Below are 15,998 nucleotides of genomic sequence, written 5' to 3'. Positions count from 1 at the left end.
CCCCACAGCTAAAACAGCAAGCACATTTGGTGTGACAGGAATTAGAACCTGAAACCCTCGGATTATAAGTTGAGTGCCTTAACCACCTGGCTATGCCAGGCCAATCCTTAGTCTCCCCTAATTTGAGAATTATGACATTTGTTCTTTAGGTCTTCCTGTTCTCTAATTTATTTACTTCCCCTCTTCAAAATACAGAGTTTAATATAAATTACTGATTATAATATAGATATAGCAAAGAATAAATTTTAGAGACTTCTTTTGTATGTTTACAGTCATAAACTGAAAAATCAAACCAACCTGACATACCCACTCGTCAAATTTCATCCTTTACAAATTGCCAATAATTTTTTCTGAGATTTTATATGATATTATTTACAACCAATAAATATTCAATGGTTTAATCTACCAAATGACACAACATAATATTTTGATTTCAGTTTGAAAATCTCTCGCAGTCTTCAGATCAATAAGTTTTAAGCAAGATTTAAAGGCTTTTATGCTGAAGATAAAGTCACAAACATTAATAGTTATAGGACAATGATTGATTTGTACATGTTATTAGCCTCTATTCTTAAGTGCATATTACTTAAGTAAGTGATAATTATTTAGTGTTCTAGTACCATTAGTGTAAAAAATATAGGCTTGTATTTCACCAGCAACCAATAGCAAAGAGGTTCCTGGTAGGTGATCTATTTTTTGTTTTTCTTATATATATTTTTATTAATTATTATAAAAGAAACTAAAATGTAAGAATTAGAAACTTATTAGGTTAGATAAGTTGATGAAATGTTATAATCATAATAAAAAATTCTTCACGAGTTAGGTTCACAAGCAGCTATTATTTGATATGGTAATATGAGCTGTACATTCACCAAGTGATCAACAACTTGTGCTGCAAAATCATTAATCAGACAGAGATCAGATGGCATTAAAACAATAAAACTAAGTATAAACTGACGTATAGCATTATGAGCCTTAAGCTATTTCAGATAAGCAACTGTGGTTTCTCATTACAATTTCCAGTTTGCTGCAAAGAAAAAAGAATAATTTAGATTTCATATTCTTTCTACAGTAATTACAACGTTGGTTAAATTTACTGAATGTATACAGAGTTGGCACTGTTATTCTACTATGCATGCATGTGTTTTAAATACTCCCATGGCTCAAACTGTGCAGAGTTGTGCTTTACTTTTCTTGTTCTACTAACTCTCTGCATAAGGGCTGTTATTCTAACATTTCAGCCACTATGTAACCATGATAAACTATATGTAGTATAACTTTTAAAGTAGTATGCATATCTTCACAAAATTTGGCAAGTTTTATTAGTAAACATTACAATTATTTTGTAAACACACACACACAAATTATTTTTGATTAAAGTACTTTTACCAAAACATTGTGTGAATTTGCCCTAATCTGAATGAATCTAATTCTAATCATCGTCGTAGTCATATTGGTTTTTAAAGACCTTCGAGGGGACACCCTGAAGGCAAACCATGGGTGCTCAGAAACATTTGTTTCTCTTCAGACCCATATGCATTTAAAGGTTAAACAGGACTTGGATTTTTGAAAAGAACTGAGAAACTAGGAATGCGAAGGAAGGGATAGCTGGGCTATATTGGTGTGGATGAGTTATATCTTGTTACAAAGACTTCATAAGTCAGAACATTTGTTGTAGAGCAGAGAGATCCAAACTGCAGCTCATCACACAATACTGAAGGAACCATAGAGATAAAGAGAAAGGAGAAGAGGAAGAAAAAGTAGTGGAAAAAAAAAACCACACACACAAAATATAAAAAATAATAATAAAAAAAATTAAAGAAGAAAAGAGAGGGAGGGAAGGGAAAAAAAACACCCTAAAAATATATTTTAATTAACAAGGGGGGTAAAGGAACAGAGGAGAAGTAAGGACGAGAGTGACAGGAAGGACAGATATAAAGGGGAAGTGGTGTAGAAGAGAAAGAAAGAGAGAGAGAAAGAGAGGAAGGTCCTTTCAGGGTCATGATGCCAGGGATCTATGAATCCAATGGCAAAAATTTAGATGTGGGGGACACCAAAGTGCCCAAAGAAAACCACTTTCACTGGGCGGGCTCCGAAAAAACCTATCCACCCAGTGCACAACCTGAAATATAAAACATTAAAATCATTTAAATTTGATTGTACTACTCAGTGTGATTAGTAATCCAATTTATTGGTGATATGTATTTGGTCCAGGCTTTAAGTGTGTCTGCTAATTTAGATACCTGTTGTGTTTGGGGATTTCTGTCTCTTGCTTTCACGTAGTAGTGATAAGCTAGTTGCATGAATCTGTCTTGGATTGGTAAGAGCTCTGTTAAGAGCTTTAGGTACAATGCAGGAGTGTACTTGGGTAGGCAGAAAGCAATTTTGATGGTGTGATTCTGGAGGTTCTGTAATACTTAGCATTGTTTTTCAGACATGTTATACATAACCGCATTACCGTATTCGAACAGTGGTCTAATTAATACTTTGTATATAGCAAGAATGAGTTCGGAATAGCAACCTTTGTTAGGGCCGCTAATACGTTTTAAAAAGAAAATTCTATTGCTTGCTTGGGTGTAGATTTTTTGAAAGTGTTGTGCTGTGCCTACGATAAGTTCTGAGTCATGGTGAGGCCTAGAAAGGTAATAGAATTGGTGAATATTATATCAACATTATTGAGGTTCAATTTCATGCTTATGAATTTTTTCCGATACTTATTAACTTTTCTGTGAAAAGCAATTGCTTGCATTTTTGTGGGGTTTAAGACGATGTGCCATTTCTTACACCATTGAGAAAATGCATCTAGTGTTGACTGAACTCTAGAAGCTGCGGTATAGGGGTTACTAGAGGTGCTCCAGATAGCTATATCATCAGCATACTGGGAGATAAGAGTGTAGTTGAGAGGCAAAAATGGTATATCATTAACATATATATCGTAGAGTATTGGACTAAGCACCTATCCTTGAGGCACGCCTGCATTTAAGCTTAGTGAGTTTAAGATTGATGTATTAATTTTGGACGTCCAAAAAGGTAGTGACAGTTCTTTGTTTATGGTTGAACCTTTTAAACTGAGTGAAAGCTGACGTTCATGTTAAACTTTTCTTTTTCACCTAATAGTTTTTAAATTTAATCTGCACAACCTGTAAAACCTTATAAATGAATATCAATATATTTTGCTAAATCTTCGAATTTTATCAAGTCTAACATACAGGCTCAGTCTACTTCAGCATCCCTACAGTTACCAGAAAGGAATATTGTTACAGACAATTACATACTATTTATTCCTATAAATAAAGCTATTACAATACAAGTATTCTGATCACTTAGATTTATTGGATTACTGCCACTTATATCAGCATCAGTAGGGAAGCTTTATGTAAACAAAGCCGAAAAAACATCAGCATGCTCAATCAAATTTCAATATGCTACGAGCATGAAATGTCTAACTATTATCAAGTATTTTTTATCTAATACTTTACATTTTATTTTCCTTATATAACCTAACAGACTTCTAGCTTCTATGTTTTGGTTACTTTTATAGCAATAAGTTATACAAATAAAACAAGAAATTCAATACTTGCATGTCTTGTACGTTTTTGCTCTCAAGGTCTCGATGAAAGCTAACGTTAATTTTGTAGAACACATAAAACTAACATGCAACAAAAGATAATGACCTAAAACTATCATAATTTAACTGGCTTTCTGCCTAACTGTATGTATGTTGAAATATTTTCATTACTTTGTTAAACAGATTTCATCACCAATAAATTCGAAAACTGATCCAAAATAACTCAAGTAATAATGAGAATGATCATGTTTTTCTTTCTTTGGTTATACATTATCCAGCAGCAAATGTCAGATAAAATAATAATTGTTCTAACAAATATCAATAACATTATAAGTAAAATTTAAATAAATACATTTTGAATGTACACTCTTTTCAAAGAGACTAAAATGTAAATTATACATTCATTCGACATAAAATTCTCACCAATTTTTAGGTTCAGTTGTCCTTTCCTTAATTTGTTCAGTCCAAGACATCCCAGTTTTGCTAAATGTGCAAAAATACTGCTGTTAATAACAATACAAAACTTGAATCACATTTCATTGTATCATGGAATAAATGCAAATAAATTACCTTTGGTTCAAGATAATTTACAGTGTGATATTAGCTATAAATTCATTAAAAATAACTGCATTTATTCTAAATTATGTACTGTTGTAAAAAGAAATTACATTACAGGGGCAAAGTACATTTGAAAATAAATTTATAAATATTAAATTTTCTTCGGATTGACGAACATTCCTGTTCATACACATAAATACAGTGTGAAACACAAAAAAACATCAATAAACAAAAACAAAACTACAAGTAACAAGCTTTTATCCACAATTAAGCTGGGCTTGAATGATAAATTATTCAGCCTAATATAATAAATATTCAAGGCATTACTAATGCCTTCAATTTATATGTAACATAAAAATCTTTTGAAAAAAGTTGCATGAAAACCAAAGCGAAACATAATTTGTATCCTTAATGTATCTACACCCTGGTTTTACAGTTTGTGTCAATTAAGGTGAATTAAAAAGTAATTCAAATTCAATTTTAACAGTGAATGCGAGTCACATCTTAAAAGCAGAAATATTATTACATTTTTAAAAAGATGTTTCTGTTTATGCTTTATATTTTATTAAAATAAGCTGCATTGTATTGTGATGAGAATTAGTCCTGACATCTCCAACAGAAATACTGAGCATCAGTACTTGTTCTATCAGCAACCATACAATTAGAATGATGCTAAGAACCACTGATTAGTTGTTCAGTTACAGTAGCAAGTTAATCGTATTTCTTCTGACTGTTTTCAAGCTAGATATTATAATTTTAATTTGTGAATAATTTCAAAATCTATCTAACACAGAATTTTATGAATTGGTGTAAGACAAATGATGGTTTTATTCCTAAATCAGCATCGAGTATACTAAGAATTATTTTATTATACTTAGAATTCATTACATTTCTCCCTCATTTCCTGGTAGTTTGGAATCTCAGCTCCTTCCTTTTCCCCATTTTTTTTGTAAAATTTATATCTGCCCTATTTGATGTCAGATTTTTGAATTCACTTAAGTCATATTTTCTCAAATTTTTATTACAAGCATTCCAATATAAGTGATGACTATTTTGCTATCTGCTTGAACGTACTTGGTACTTTTGTTACAATAACAAGAGATATATTTGACCCATAAGTTACCCCATGCTTGGAATAAAAAGCCTATCCAACTTCAAATGTGACAAGCATTGTATAATCTTTTCAATGAATATATAATTATCAGTTCTTGTTTTCCATCTGCAATATTCCAAGCCCTCAGATATCGAAATGCATAATTTGCTTTGCAGGGAGAAACAAGTCTGTTCTTGTTTTTCGTGAGTCAATCATTTGAGGATAATATGTTCAACTTAGCATTTCCAGTCCCTCTGTACATGAAAAATTATGAGATTGTCCAGAAATAAATGATGTTTTTGAACTGTGAAGTTTATAAAAGTATAAACTAGTATTGTAAAACATGCTTAAATCAAAGTAAGCACCATTTGCTTCACATTTTTGCCAACATGTAATGATGCTGTTTATGCCCTCGCTGTAGAAGTTACAGTTTCTATGGTCAATGAGCTTCCTGAAAGCTTCTTCTACAGCTGCCTGGTTTTGAAAGTGTTTATTGTTCAAAACGTTGTAAAAGTGCCTGAAAAAATGAAAATCTGTAAAGGAAAGGCTTGGGGAATAAAGTGGATGAGGCAGAACTTCAATTTCCAATTTGTTCAATTTTTGGAGCATCATCCTTGACAGATCTCATAATGCTGATTTTGTTGATCTTCAGTCAGCTCATGTGGAACCCACTTATCCAACTTTTTCACCTTTCTAATTACACTCAGGTGGTTAGTAATTCTCGACTTGTTTGTGCCTAGCTTTTCTACAAGCTCGTGTACTGCTGTGCGAGGGTCTGTCTCACTGGTTCCCTTAATGTGTTTTCATCTAAGGATGGCTTCCTTCCACAACCTTCAGGGTCTTCAAGACTTTCATCTCCATGTCAAAACATTTGAAACCAATGCTGAACTGTACGTTCATTAACAGATCCATGGCCGAATGCCTATTTGATGTTCCATGTAGTTTCAGTTGCTTTTCATTCACGTTTGAAGAAACAGAGGAAAATCAGACAAGTCTTTCTTGTCCATACTGCCTTAGGAGTTGCAAGACTTACTCTGAGTAAAGTTGAAACAGAATATAATTAAGACACCTTATAAGTGACAACACCAATGATAAGTTACTCTATATTCAACTTCAAAGTGTCATCTTGAGAATTTTGACATTTATTTCAGGACAACCTAATATATTATCCAAGACCAGCTAAATGCCCAATAAGAACTCACTAAGAGAATGTTTGTTAGAAGTAAATCAATTTCACATTTTTTCATAACAGCTCTCTCCCTTATTGTTATTTTTCTTTCTGTTCTCTTTTTCAAGTTTTTTTTTTTCAAGGTTTCTATTATGATTTAATGATTTGTCTGCTAGATATTTGAAATTGACACAATTTGTCCTTGGATTTAAAATCAATAATGTACCACTATTGACATTTGAATAAAAGAAGCAACAAAGTTGAAATGCTGTGATAACGATCAAGAGTTTTAAATATCCTAAGATATTGCTTCCTTTCTGAAGATTGCACAGGTAACTAAATTTTACATTGTTCATTTGTTCAACTTATTTACCACTGAAAAAGCAGCTTTAAACATATATAATATTGTGACTATCTACAGATTTTTATACGTGAATTTAACAAGCTGAGAGTCAATAACTATCATGATCAAGCTTTATTCCAATACAAATCTATTCACATGTCCTGCTAAAATAGCCCTGAATAAATTAAATAACTTATTGCAGTTATACATGTAAGAAAAGTGAGCAAAAGCATTTCTGTGCTAATAAATTTTTTTCATCGTTTTGTAACAGATGCATCTTGTTTCTTGCTACCAACTCATACTTTGGATTGGTTAATTAAAATAAAGTGCAGAACAATGTTTTGACCTTCTTAGGTCACTGTCAGGTTAACATAGACTTACAACTGAGTGTTACTGGGTACATCACTTAATTAAAGTTTCAATACCCATACCTGCTGTCTAGAAAATACATTTTTACTTCACGTGAGTTACTCGTTATTACAAAGAAATTACAACAACAGTAGTGTCAAAAGTCTTTTTTTGACATTGCCATACAACTTTTATATTGCCTATGTTGATTAAGAGCTGTTAATCCTTTGACTGTCAAATATTTTTTGTCAACAGACCTGTACTCATATCACATATCCATCCTAAAAGTCTAAACAGCTAATTATAACCTCATTCCATCATTCAGTGAATCTAAGATTGTTTACTGAAGTGCTCATACCATTATTAGCCTATGGTAACAAACCTTGCTGATGTAGATTGTAAACAAACATTCTCAATACACTGCCAAATTGCCTTCCATGCATGTAAATGAGATAAAAAACCGATCACAGCACTGGCCATAACAGCAGAGAGTATTATTCCAACAATTTATGATGGATGCATTGGAGATATAGCATGACTTACTTATTCTAGTGTGGCAACCTGACTACCACTAAGAGCTTCATATTCCTTAAACATTGACAAGAACAGTTGTTATTGGTTCACCAATGCTTCATATCTCAATACTGGGATAAAAGAATTGGAAACAAAGCTTGCAATTCAAGTATCAGCATTCTTGCGACTGTATTCATTATTTTTTGATTTATGAAAGGTATTCTTAATACAATGCACTGAGGCACCATGTTAAAATTTTAAATGATCATTTAAAGAATATTTTACAATATTCTGGCAGTATATCTGACAGTTCTTTTCAAGAACTTTTCTTGTTCTGGTTTTTTATAATCATTATTTGTTTAACACTACACTTGGTACCTACTGTATCACTGACTAGTTATTACTTAATATAACTATGACTCAGTGACGTTGGATGCAGTTTCCGAGAATGCTGTCTGACCATACGATTTATTTGTTCATTATCCCATTATTATACATTTTACAATTCAAACATTTTATATTGAATGCCTTTGTGAAAAAGCTGGCAAATTAACTGTGGCTGTATCCACTATACATTTTTGTTCATTAAGAAATACAACTAATATTTTCAGATGAAACAAGGAAGGCAACCAACTATGTCTTCAATACTTTTCAAATCATATCTTTGCAGAATCCAATAATCAGGTTGCACTATTTCACCCACAAGCAGGTTCAAAAATCCTGAAAACCAGTTTGATACCCCACATTTTATAATAGTTAGCAAGACCTTGAACAATAGCTTGGGATACAGACACAACACAGTTCATAGTGGTCACATTTTACTGAAATTTTTCTTTGCAGCAGCTTGATTTTTGTACAAAAAAAAAGATCTTAAATGTTTATATTTTACATCACTTTTAGAATCTTTCATAAAATAATTCTTTGTATGTTCTATAATGCAATTTTAGATGTTCATTAAATGTAAAGAAATTTTGCATTCTTGTCAGCCAATGGTTTAAAATTTTCAACATTATCATTTGAATAACCATCTTCAAGATTCAAATTATAAGAAACAGAAAATTTCTTTTCATTTTTAATCTTATTTGTATTTGTTCTATGGAATTTTTCTTTCCCCTATTTTTCTTGATATTTTTTTTCAATGGATGTCCCATTGTCTTTACATCCAAACTGTCTGCAATCATTGTATTTAAAAACCTTTTTATTTTATAGTTGCAAATAATTTAAGGAACAGTATTATCTTCTGATTGTTTCATAGTGTTATATTCATTTTGTATGCCTTAAAACAGAAAACAGCATAGAAAAAAGCAATAGATTTTTTGTTAAAAAATGTAAAATTCTGCTCAAACAAAGTGGAAAGTTTAATAACCTGTAAGTCAAAAATTTACTGACATTTCATATTCTGAGCATTAAAATCCTAATTCACAGCAATAATTCTAGCTTATTTCTGGTAAGTTAGCTACATATTCCAGATTTATCATCAACATGGACCTGGTTGAGTCACTAAATTAACTGTTCAAGAATACAATTAATTGTATTATTAGTCATGTAAACATTATTATTTCTTTATTTGATGTATAATTACAAAAATGGCCTTTAACATCATGTCAAACTTTACACTTATTGCAAGTGTACAACTTCAGACACAAATATTGCAAGCCCTTTAGCAAGATGATCTAGCTTTTCTTCAGAATATATTCTTCGAAGTCTACTCAACAGCATTTATGAAATATAGGGTTTCACTCCTCAGTACTGAAAGTAATTAATTATCTCATATTGGTCAATGAAGTGGAAGGAAGAATGAAGAAAGAGTCAGCAAAAGTTAGCCTGTCTTAGTATCACTGATACATAACTTATTTTTCTACTTCTTCTTATGTACTATTCTCTGCTTATTTACTATCATTATAATTGTCTTTATAAGCAGTGTTATTTTCTTTAACTAATTACTCTATACTTTATGATTTTGTCTACATCTACTGAAAAGTCAATATCAATCATTAAATCAGGAGCATCTACATTTAGAATAATCAAAATTCTGTGACATGAAAACAATCTCATGCATATTTGCTGGGAAGAAGTTACTGCAGTTGCATAAAATAGGTTCTGCTATTTCACCTACAACCAACTTTCAACCATAAATTAATAATAAAATTATTTAATTAAATTTCTAATGGAATTCTATGAAATGTTGTGATATTTGTTGTTGGCACAATGAGAATGAAATCATGGTCTGTGCATCTGTGTCAATTTGTACTTCTGAATCTATTATAAAACACCAAGCAACAAGAATTTCTTTGTTGCTGGTCAAGTTTTTTTGTTTTTCTTTGTGATATCTCAAAATATCTGTCAGTTTTACCATAATAAACTGTCTTAATTCATCAGTGTTGATCACAAGTACATGTAGTGTAGCCATATTGTTTTTTGTTAATGGTACAAATATACAGACGTAGGAAAAGCCTTGACTGACAAAGTTTAATGATGTGAGATAAGACAACTGACAGGTAACAGGATTGTGAAAAACATTATTTCAAAGCAGTTTACAGATGATTTTTACTAATAGTGCAAAACTTAAAATTTCATTACAAAGTTTGTTACATTATATTTAAATGATTTGGAGCCTCAGAACATTGTTTTACTCAATGTCACCATGAACAGCCATGTTTCATCTGATTAATTAATTTTCAGTTGAAAAGAGGCAAAGTTACTACACTAAAACATGTCTATTTTATGCAATCAAATTCAAGCCACCATGAACTTGAGTAGAATAGGAAACCAAACTACTAAGTTCAAAATGTGAAGCATGAAAATTGTTAGTAATTTTAAAAACTATAAACAAAATAATGAGCTTACAGTGACTAAAGTAACAAAAAAACAACTAAATATGCTGATAAGAATAAATGAACAATTTTAATAGTACGATAAAAGTTTGTAAACCAACAAAAAAAAATAGCAAAAAACATTTTTCACACAGAATGCCTCATGAGACAATTGAGAAAGATCCACAACATAAAATGGAAATAAAAGCAACAGATATTTAGGCAATATAGAAATAGAAAATTAAGCAAATGGATAACAATTAAAGCTGATAAACATTAGGCTGCCAGAGTACTATAGCATTTCTAACAACTATTTTGAAACATGTTGTGCCAGTTTACAGTTCTATCACATTCAAATGATTTCAGGCAGAATTCTACACATACAGTTGAAATATGTGCCATCCTACTGCAAGAATATATTTTTAATGTCCCAAGTACAATCATTCTCCAGTCCTGTGTTACGTTAATATTCTTTTTGATATCCATATAATTTTATTTAATTTCTCAATTCTCATAAATTAACTCACGATATTCCAAAGCATGAAGAATCAACAGAGAAAAGCTAGCATCAGTAAATATAACAAAACAACAAAGCTCATTAACCTAACCACTTTATCACAAAAGATATTCCACATTCTGAAAGTGCTCAAGTTACTGAGTTTCTTTTCTTATTCCATTGAATAAAGATATGGGAACAGTCTATTATTAACAGTTTCAGTTCATGTACTCCTTCTAGTCTTGCAAATAGCTTCTGCTAACATAAAGTGTCTTGCAGTACATATTCATTTGGAATATCCTTAATCAACCACAACATTCTTTTTGCAGGTTTATCGTGTGGTATGTTACACCTAGAACATACTACAACTACCAGAAAGAATGATGACTTTATATTGGTGTGGCAAATTCAGATGATAAAGGTATCACATTCCTACAATAGTTGCCTTCTACACCTTTTTTCACCATTGCTTCAGCAATTAATGCCAAAACTGCACACACATGTAGACTTGAATTTACAAATCTAGCATTCAAGTATTCATTTAATTTTCTTTTTCCTCAAGCGTATTTTAGCTCTTCTCAGGTATTCACCTTGTTACTTTCTTTTAGAATAATATCAATGTTTAACTAAAATTTATGTCACTGATACAACAGTATTTAGATATTTACAAAAACATGGCCTTTTTTTGTGTCTACATGTAAATCTTCAGATTTTCTTTCCAATTTAGCTACTCTTCACTAGCAGAAGTAATTCTAAGATGAAGATGTAAAACTGAAATATTTAATATCTGAAAATAAAAGCTATTTAATCCCAAAAAAGTAAAAACTCATAAAAAGCTTGTTAAAGCTTGTTTTTAATTTTTATCGTTAAATTGTTTTTATAAAATACTCAAATTAAGAAATACTTGGCTTTATTTGTTGTGGCATTAAGATCTAAGAAAAAACAGTGTGTTGAAGTATGTGAAGAATGAAAAAACTTACTGTTCAAAGGAGAAGCTTTGAATTCCATGTCTGCTATCTTCAAAAGTGTCATCCTACATGTACAAAACGTTTTTTAAATAAATAAATTAAACTTTAAATTATTAAATTTTATTTAATAATTTAAATCATTAAATTCCAGTATAGAATATGCAGATTAAAGGTTGAATAAAATAGTCTGTAATTAAGTTACTAAGATGTAAAACCTCTTAATTATATGCTCAAGCTTTAAAATAAAAATGTATTAGTGTATAAGACCATTGTTTACTGGTATAGTTTAAATGAAGGACAGTGACAAGTTCATGGAGTTAAACCACAAAATTTAAAATACATTTTTTTTTCAAATCAACATACAAAGCTTAGTAAGATTTTTCAAATAAAGAAAGAAGTAAAAAATAATACAGTTTTTCTCAGTTACACAATTTATATTCTTTATTGATCAAACAACTAAACTGTTTCCAAAAATAATTTTCTTTTTTTTTTAAATCATTCATATTTCTTACAAATATGTAGTTATAGCTCAAAACCATCATAATGTTTTTCATTGTCCACACTCTTTAATGAACTGTAAGTTAGCATATTAATGCAGCATATATTGAACTTGAAATAAGATATCACACAAGATGAACACCATAATAGATACTCTTAATGTTTTACCACAATTTCCAATAACAAAGTAATTGACTGCATTAAATCTTTCACTTCCAAGGCAAATATACAGCACACACATACACACTACATGTATAACTTTTATTTGTCTAGAAAACTGCAATATTAAGTAACTGTTCCAAGAAACAGGTATGCAATAAAACCTTGGAAATTTTTTGACATTCTTTGAAAAAGTTACTGCTTATGTAGATGAGGATAAGAGCATGGATTTGGTATATCTAGATTTTCAGAAAGATGTCACATAAAAGGCTTGTGAAAAAAAAAATCTCTATAAGCTTGGGGCGTAAGTTAGGAAATTGGACAGAAGAGTGACTGGAAGGAAGGAAGAAAGAAATAATTGTTAGAAAGAAGTTCAGCCAATTGATTGGTTGGTTGTTTGGCATTTACTGGCACAAAGCAACTAGGCTATATGCACCTAACAAGCAGCAAAAATAAAATAAAATAAAACTATTATAACATGTAAAAAGAAATCAAGTTAAAACAAAACATGGCCCTTAACATTTTGAAAAGAGAGGAAAGATGAACAGTATCATTAGCAAAAGTGACACTGTCCAGGGTCAGGGATAAACCTGTGTAAAAACATGTTTAAAATGGTAGTGACAGCATGACAGTAAAATGTGGGTTGTTGACAGTTTTTTTAACTCTGCATTTTTTTCATTTGAGAGAGATGCACCAATTTGTGGACTAGTCAGGACAGCTTTCTCCTTCTGATCTTTACTGAAACAAGATAGCAACAGAAGGTTTGATATGGAAAAGCTTGTTATCACATTGCTTTCTCCAAGTTGATTGCCAACTGGTGCAGAACCAATCCTTGATTACAGAACCTTAATTCATATTCAAGTGATAGCACTAGAGCAGATGGACTTAGCTGCAGTGTCAACAAGCTTGTTCCCATGAATGCCCACTTGGCCTGGTATAAAAAAAAACTGGATAAAACTGAAGATAAAGGAAAATGGGCCAGTCGGTTTTCAATATCAAGAAGAACATGGTGAGAACTAATATGAAGCAATTCCAGGATCAGTAGACAGTTAAGAGAATTGATAAAAATAGTACAACTGCTGTACTGCATAACTTCTATGTGATCCAGGAGAAAAGAAATGGCATACAACTCAGCAGTGAACACAGAAAGTGTAGAGGGGATCTTGTGAGCAGCACCAATCCACAATGAACCTTTGTAAAGCCCACAGTCACCTGATTTCAAACTATTCATATAAACATATAAATGGGAATAGAAGAATGGTTCAAAAGATGTTTGGCAAACAGAATATAACACTTCCAATTGGGAGATGGAATATCCACCTTCCTCAAGTAACTCAAAGAAAGGTTGCACGTGGGAATGGTAATAAATCATGTTGGGATGGACTGCCCAGTAGAGACAACAGACCCAATTTAGACATCTGTGCCTGGATGCAAAGATCAAATGGAAAAATAACAGACTATTTATTCCAACAGAGCGTAACTTACTGAAGAAAGAAGACACAACCCTGGGTGAGACACTGTGGTAAGGACCAGAGTTTTGAAGCATTCTGTAAAGTAGCGAGCAGCAGAAATGGAGAGAAGAAATGCTGCTGATTTACAAAAGAATTTAAATCATTTAGCAAGTTGGGTAAATAAATGGCAAATGGGTTTTAATTGTAATAAATTCAAAATAATACATGCAGATTATCATAAGTTCAATTATAAGTTAAATGGGAAATATATTAATAGTGTCATAAAAGAAAAGGATCTTGGTGTAATAGTTGATTAGTCTCTAAAGCCATCCAAAGCAGTGTGCTGTTGCAAGAAAAAGGGCAAATAGGATTTTAGATTGTATCTACAGAAATATTAAATACAAATCTAAAGACATTATAATTTCATTGTATAGGTCACTGGTTAGGCCACATATGGAATATTGCATTCAGTCTTAGGCTTCTTACTTTAATAAAGACACTGAACTGTTGGAAAGGGTTCAGAAGATGGTTACTACAGTGGTGCCTGGGATGGATGGGTTGTCATATGAGGAGAGGTTGATATCTCTCAAACTGTTTTTCCTTGGGTAAAAAGTTAGGAGGGATTCTGATTGAGGTGTTTAAGTTTGTAAAAGGAATTAATGTTGCCAATGCATCATATTTTTTCATACTTAACAGTAAGAACAGCAGAACTAGGGATACAGGTATAAATTTTGGCAGGGTAGGAGTGATATTCAGTTAAGTTAGTTTATATTTTTCCAACAGGGTGGTTCGCCTATGGAATGAATTACCTTTGAATATCATAGAGGCACTGAATTTGAGTGATTTTAAGAGAAAGCTTGATAAATATATGAATGATAAGAGATGGTTTTAAGATTTTTTTTTAATTTACTTATTTAACATTTTGTTTTAGCTTGGAGGCTGGAACAGACAAAATGGGCCAATAAGTTCCACATTGACCCAAAACATTATTTGCATGTTAAATGGAACAACTAAACAAAATATAAATTCAAACATACATTTACTTGAGTATATAAATGAAATTTCCTTTTTTTTTGTCTCATAAAAATGGTAGAGCACATTCTACAGAATCATAGGTTTTTAGTTTTATACTTGTTTTAATTACACAACAAATTTCTGTGCATTTTAACAACATTGGAGTTCTCAATCTAGAAGAAACAGAAAATGGGATTTAGTCTACATACAGTCATCAAACATCACATGGTTATTCAGATATAAGAAGTTCAGAAATGTAAAGTTGAAGAAAAGTTAAATGATGCAAAGTAAGTATCTCATTTATCAAATTTAAAAATAATGTTCATTCCTAGGATTACTAAAGAAACTATCCTTCCATTTAGCCTACTGTATGTAATAGTGAATTAATAAAATGGTTTTCACCAAACTCACATTGAAAATTGGATAATTAAAAACTGATTGGTAATTTGCATCTCAATAGATAATTGATTTTGTCACTGGAAAATGTTAAAATGGATGTTTCTATTTCACTGAAAGATCCATTTTCAGAGTAACAATGACAAAGCTAAGCTTAATTATTCTTGAAGAGCATCCAGATGTATCTATTATAATTGAAAAAAATATGTTTAAATGTATACCATAACAGTCAGCTTAGAAGAAATAAGTATATTTCAAGTAAAAAAAAAAAGAAACTGAAATTCTGTACCTGAAAAATAGACATTAACATATTTAAGAATATTTTCTTTACTTTATATGCCAAAAAATAAACTGTTTTCTTTCATTGTTCAGTTTTTTCCAACAATCTGTTTTCATAACATTACATTGACTTAAACGTTAAATCAAAATGTAAAAGCTTATACTTAACTAACAAATCAGTATCACTTTATCTTTCAAAATAACATAAAGAACATCAAATGTTTATATCAAATGTATCAAATTACAACCTATTATATGATGATGATGAACAGTTTTTCAATGTGCAAATGACAAATTGGACACAGTAGACCATCTTAGATACAACTGACCTAC

General features: G+C 31.1%; 1 protein-coding gene across 9 annotated transcripts in view; it reads right to left on the bottom strand.

Annotated features, from left to right (window-relative positions):
- LOC143239982 (protein MMS22-like) overlaps positions 1-15,998 on the bottom strand; it is a 213,586-nt gene that overhangs the window by 95,213 nt on the left and 102,375 nt on the right. For all 9 annotated transcript variants that reach the window (XM_076481705.1, XM_076481707.1, XM_076481706.1 and 6 more), the window contains 2 exons: positions 11,881-11,933; positions 3,992-4,051 (listed from right to left, as the gene is read on the bottom strand). In XM_076481705.1, the coding sequence (XP_076337820.1) occupies positions 3,992-4,051; positions 11,881-11,933 (113 nt within the window). The remainder of the gene's footprint in view (positions 1-3,991; positions 4,052-11,880; positions 11,934-15,998) is intronic.

This window comes from Tachypleus tridentatus, chromosome 13 (genome assembly GCF_004210375.1).
Source record: "Tachypleus tridentatus isolate NWPU-2018 chromosome 13, ASM421037v1, whole genome shotgun sequence".
NCBI lineage: Eukaryota > Metazoa > Arthropoda > Merostomata > Xiphosura > Limulidae > Tachypleus > Tachypleus tridentatus.
The sequence above is the reverse complement of the archived record's forward strand: the minus strand, read 5'-3'. Positions and strand labels throughout refer to the sequence as shown.